At 36.6% G+C, this 6,000-nt stretch overlaps 1 protein-coding gene across 1 annotated transcript in view; it reads right to left on the reverse strand.

Annotated features, from left to right (window-relative positions):
• The window catches only part of dph6 (diphthamine biosynthesis 6), a 58,903-nt gene extending 54,542 nt beyond the window's left edge, over nucleotides 1–4,361 (reverse strand). The window contains exons 1-3 of the mRNA XM_067614251.1: nucleotides 4,169–4,361; nucleotides 3,590–3,681; nucleotides 1,292–1,476 (exon numbers count right to left, since the gene is read on the reverse strand). Coding sequence (XP_067470352.1) covers nucleotides 1,292–1,476; nucleotides 3,590–3,681; nucleotides 4,169–4,191 — 300 coding nt within the window. The 5' untranslated portion in view covers nucleotides 4,192–4,361. The remainder of the gene's footprint in view (nucleotides 1–1,291; nucleotides 1,477–3,589; nucleotides 3,682–4,168) is intronic.
• Between the last annotated feature and the right edge of the window lie 1,639 nt (nucleotides 4,362–6,000).

Here is a 6,000-nt window from a genome sequence, read left to right on the forward strand (position 1 = left end):
CTTATGTATTCTAATTAGTGTCGCAATCAAATAGCACTTAAGTAAGTACTCTATTTAGTTTGATCTGTGATTTTGTGCAACTGAATTTGTTGTAATACATATTTAAAGAGGAAACATTTTAGCTATTTGTACTGTACCTGACCAGCACAAAATGGCAAACAAAAAATGTCTGAAGTAGCTGGAACATTAAGCTAACCTGAGAGACCCCAAAATTTCCAAAGGGGACGTCGGACTAAGCAAAGGCTAAAGCATGTGTGAATATTGGATATATTTATATTATTGATATTGTTTCTTCCGGGTGTTAGTCAACTCTTTGCCAGCGTTAGCCACAGAAACTTGAAAAGTCAAGATAAGCTTATAAATGTTAAATGAATGAGAGTTTAACAGGGAGAATATTGACGTGACCGTGTTTGCTAGATTGTTTTACTAGAGAAAACGTATCACTCATTACATCACATTAGTATTGTGGAAACTATAAAAACAGTCAATCCTCCTGCAATCGTACAGTGGTGTTTCTTCCATTACAAATGATCTTTGGTCGAGCACAGTTACAGGCTGCAAATAACACACAAACCCGACAACAAGTTTAATTTTGTCCTGTCATCAAGTTACTCATGGAATTATCATTAATTAGCAACAGCTGATATGACCTGGTGACATCTGTCACTTTAACTGGCGAAAAGCGGTCAACGCCTGCTAAAAATGACAAGCTTACAACGCTTATCTGAATGCTGTTCTTTGCTCATAAGAAAAACAAATTTGGCAGCGTCAAACCAATCTCATGTCAGAGTCACTCACACCGGTGCACCCGACTAATTCTAATTTTCAGTCACATATGCAGCAAAATGCTTGCACTGTAAAACCACATGAGGTGGGAAAACACAGCCGAGTACAGTAAAGAAAGGATATAGTTTTGGATTTGATGGTCTGCACTATAGCAAGAATTTCTTAATGCAACTTTAAACCATCTGACAGAACACAGCAGGGTTAGCATTAATGTCACATCGATGTTCTGTTCTGTACAGTAACTTCAGCTGCCTGTTCTTCTAATTGGAATCATGCTATAGATACACACAGCAATAGAATATTCTAGTTTTTTAATGCATTAGTAACTATTAGTGATAGAAATACAATGTATTATGAAAAAATACAGTAGTAAAATAAGATAAGAGGGGTGGGCTCTACATGTATTAAGGTCTTTCAACAGCTCCCATTCTCTTGAGCAACCCCTGATTTTGTGCTATGGCAAAAAAAAAAGTCCTTGCTTTCTCTCGGGGACAGAGAGACCTACCTTGACGAGGTGCAGCAGCTGATACAGGTCCTCCACCTCATCCCCCTCTGTCTCACTGTAGTCTCTGCTGGTGTCCAGGCTGGAGCCCTGGATGGTGCGTCTGTACAGAGGCAGATCCATGGCTTCAGAGTACAGCTCTATGGCCTGGTGGCCCACTGTTTGGTACATGTAACTGTCCAACTCATCTGTGGCATGGAGGAGAATATGATCAATCCAGTGTCTGATGACAAACCATTAATGATGAGCTTACTGACAGAATGTGATGTTCAATTAATTGTACCATAGTCCAGAAAAACAAAATATCCATAAGCAATTCAGATGTAAACAAAATATTGCACAAAGGGCAATTCAAACCATTAAATATGCATTTATTATAAATACTACAGTCGAGATTTCAGTATTTGAGAGTAGGTATGTCCCCACTATCAGAGGGATACAGCTCATTGTAGGTGTTTTGTTCAATTAGTCCTGTTACACCCCATCGAACAGCTTAAACTAAACTACTGCCTTTGAAGGTGCTCCTCAGTTGTTCAAGAATTAAATAGTAAATAGTAACTTGAGTATGGTGATACAGGTGGCTCACTATAAAATTAAGATATGAGACTCAATGAAATAATAACTTGAATAAATACATATAATGCCAATCAATCATTTAAAGGTGCAATACACGACATTCAGCCCCACTAGATGTCACAATATAGCACCAGCATGACAGACCAAGACAAATGTGCACATTGTTAAAAAGTAAGCAGCTCCTGAACCAACAGCTCATGAAACTCAGATCAAACTATCAAACCAGGCAGTGCTGATCAAATATGGGTCAAGAATCTGCTACTGCATTACCTATTTCTTGCCTCAAATTTTTTCAGAAACATATTTTAGTATACTATTTTGCTGTAATATGAGAAACTTTGTGACCCGGCTGCCATGTTGAAAATGGCTGCTGGCAGACACAGACTGGCAACCAAAACAAAGAACAGAGAGGCTCGGATTACAACACACACAGAGGAAGTGTGACTTCATTCTCTGCTCAGGACACCATTACTCCACTGTATCTATACATAGCAAATAGTTGTTTGCTGACATCGAGTGGGGCTGATTGACGTATATTGCACTTTTAAAGTCATTATAAAAAATTGTACAGTGGAAACCACTTATAGTGATCACATCTGTGTGGGTCAAATTGATTACCAGAAGCGGATGATTATTAAAACCAATTTTTTTTCTTTTTCTTTATTACATGAATATAAAGTAATGAAACGGACAGCTTCGCTATTTACTGAACTTTATTGACTGTTTCAAAATACATTACAGCTGTTTCAAATGTTTGTTGTTTCGCTGCTGCATCTTGTTGGCTCATTTCTGGTAGTTTGGGTTATCGAATGGCAATAATGGTGCCGCAGCCGCTAAGTACATATCATACATGTATCATGGAAGTAAAAAAAAAAAAAAAATACAATTACTGTAGTTTTAAAATTTTGTCCATATGTTGTCATGTATGAAAAAAATGGACCCCTTAATCGGACTATTTGATTACTAAAAGCAAATTATTTAAACAGTATTTGTATAGGAATGATTCTGTCCCAAGCTTTTTAATCCATATAAGTGGATGATCACTGTGATCACTATAAGCAGTTTCCACTGTGTTAAGGTAAGGCAAGTTTATTTCCCTTTATACAACAAGGCAGTTCAAAGTGCTTTACATAAGATCTAAAAAGGCACTGAGACAAGATATAAAAAAAAGGGAATATACAAAGACACATAAGTATGATCTAAAATAAATCTGAATTAAAAAAAATGAAATAAAACTGAACCAACAGAGTATGAGGGTATGTGATTGGTGACGACAAACAGTCATGAAAAGTAACATAAAGACATGAAAGCGTCCCTGAAATGGTTTCACTGTTTATTATTTAATTTAGACTTTTTTTGTATTTATTCATACATTTATTTCATTGTGTTTTCATAATTTATTTACTTTTGGCCCATAAGGAGTTCCATATACCCAGCACCAAGAACAGTGTCTATTACAACATGAGAAAAAATATAACTCAGCAGTTACAATATTATTGTATTTTTTACATATGTCATGTTTTGAGCCAAAGTAAACATCTGCTATCATGCTACAAACACTAAGGACCTTCACTCCTGTGGGATTTACAGTACATCAAGTTCTGCAGCACTTTATTTATGTACAGTTCTTAGTTTCTTGGTCTGTGGAAGTGCAGCTGTCTGACCCATGTAGCCCTACTGGCCCCTGTAGAGCATATCTAAACACCAGCAGCACATCTTCCTCACCTTTGTGAGCAGGACGGAGATTGGCCAGAGCTACGATCCGGTGCCCAGCAGCAACACACTGCATCATGTTGTAGCAGCTGTCTTTGCCCCCACTGGAACACAGCATGAGAAATAGGCACACATGTACAGCTGTGTTTTTGAATCATTAAGATGCATACTTATACATTATCAGGGGTGTACTGGGGTGATCTGAATTAATATTCAGTGATGAAGAAGCTGTTTTTCGCTGCTCGTCGTTACCTGTGACTGACGATGCTCTTTTCTAATCAGTCTTTACCGTACTAGCCACTGCATGTTACTTTTGCATTGCTTTCCAGTACCCCCATAGTCGATTACTTACACTTCTAAATGAATGAATCCATCAAACTTTATTTATATAGCACCTTTGTGACATGGTATATTATTGCTACCAGCTAAGTTAAGTTGTTAAGTTATCAATGAATTATACCACCTTTCATTTCATATAAACACGTTATCTGGTTAAGTGACAGTTTGAGTTTGTGATTTAGTTTCTGCCATGCTAGCATAAAACATCAGTGACAGAGCTGTGAGACCGCTGAAGCAAGAAGATGCGGTTACCTTATCAACGCCACCACTTTCATCTTCTTATATTTTGCTCAAAACTCTACTGACTGCAAAGGTTTTCGCTGTAGCTTTGTACAATGTGATATCAGCTCGTAGAGGTAAGCAACAACTGTGCATAGCAACCGGTGCATGTACCATAGATGGCATGTACACAATAGCACGTGAGAGCTACGCTTCCGGGTTGCTAAAGGACCCCATTTATATACCAAGATGCCCGTTAATATGCCTGATAGAAAATCTGTCCATCCGCTTAAATTCAAAATCAGCTCAAAATGTATCTTAATTGGCATTACCACGATAAAAGCACATTGTACAAGGTTTACAATGTAAGTGTAATAATTAAGATTTTTTTCAAGAAAAAAAGACAAATTGTTTGTACATCACCATATAGTATAACTGACTTAAAGAAAAACAAATATTGAAAAAAGAGAGTAAATCAAGCAAGTAAATTGAGTAAATAAATATATAAATAATAATGACAGAAATTATAATAATTTAATCAGGAATAAAATAAAAAATAAAAATAGAAAATACAAATCTTTATCTCTCTTTTACACGCATACAAGAGCAGCTGTGTGTTGCTATGCATAAACACCTACATGAAGACATGTTGTAAAAACTAAATAGCTCTCATAAACTTACCATATTCAAAGCAAATTTGGAAAACTGCCAGTTACAGTACTGCCAGTGCATACACTAATGTAGTCAATGTGGCTATGAACTGTAACTCTAATACTGACACTGACACACATCCTTTTACCTCTCGTCTCTCGAGAGAGGACCAAAAGTCCGTGCACTGGTATTCACACACAGGTTGCAGTTTTCCTCTGAGGGAGCCCTATTTTGCTCAGAGGAAAGCCTTTGATGCTCTTTTTGCTCTCTGTTGTTGTGCCAGAGCAGAATAATTGCACTGCTTTTGTGTGCTTCCCTCACCTTCTACCCCTAAGCAGGCCAAAGGCAACTGATTTTGTTTTGAGTGTACAAAATTGAGAGCGACATCTCTTCATCCCTTTGCTTTTAACTAGGTTCCCTTTTTTGTTTTTGTTTTTGCTTTATCATTCTGAATATACAGTGTGGTAAAATCTACATCCTGCAGATGAGCATCATTTGTGTTGTGGTGCAGACAGTACAGATGGAGAACAGGGATCACTTTTCCTAATAAGTGAATATGTATTCACAAAATTGCTGTATAAAATAAATCCAAGTAATACAAGGAAAAGCCTGCTCCTGTTTATATTTGTGCACATGTGTGATGCAATGTGATAATATAAAACATGTATTAACTTTTCTTTCTTACCCCATTCCTTTCTTACTTTATTTATAGTATTTAAGTATTTAATTTATTTAACATGAACCATGTGGTTACACTAAAACTATAAACCTCCCAGAAGTCTGATGTATTAGAGATGCAGTATTACTAGACAGGTGATATTCATTTTCAGTCCTTGGGCAGGTGAATAGAAATACAATATGGAGACCATGACAACAAACAAAAAATACAAATACATTTTCAAAATGGATATTTCAAAAATTGTGGAAAATTTCATTTGACAGGATGAGAGATATAGTCGTCATGACTCGTTTCTTTGACATGCTTATTTGAAAAACGGCTTTGTCTTGGAGAGAGCAGGACACATCCCCTTGGGTCTGGTTGTCCTTCAGTTTTGTAAACTCATTAATATATCACCTATGTTGTCCAATTTTGTGGGTTATACTTTATAATACAGCCTCACTGCCTCTGGTAATTTCCATTAAAGCCCGGACCCATAGGATATGACTAATGCAAATTTTGTCACTTATCAGTTTTTAATTTATGTAGTTTATTA

Source organism: Thunnus thynnus, chromosome 16 (assembly GCF_963924715.1).
Source record: "Thunnus thynnus chromosome 16, fThuThy2.1, whole genome shotgun sequence".
NCBI classification, from domain to species: domain Eukaryota; kingdom Metazoa; phylum Chordata; class Actinopteri; order Scombriformes; family Scombridae; genus Thunnus; species Thunnus thynnus.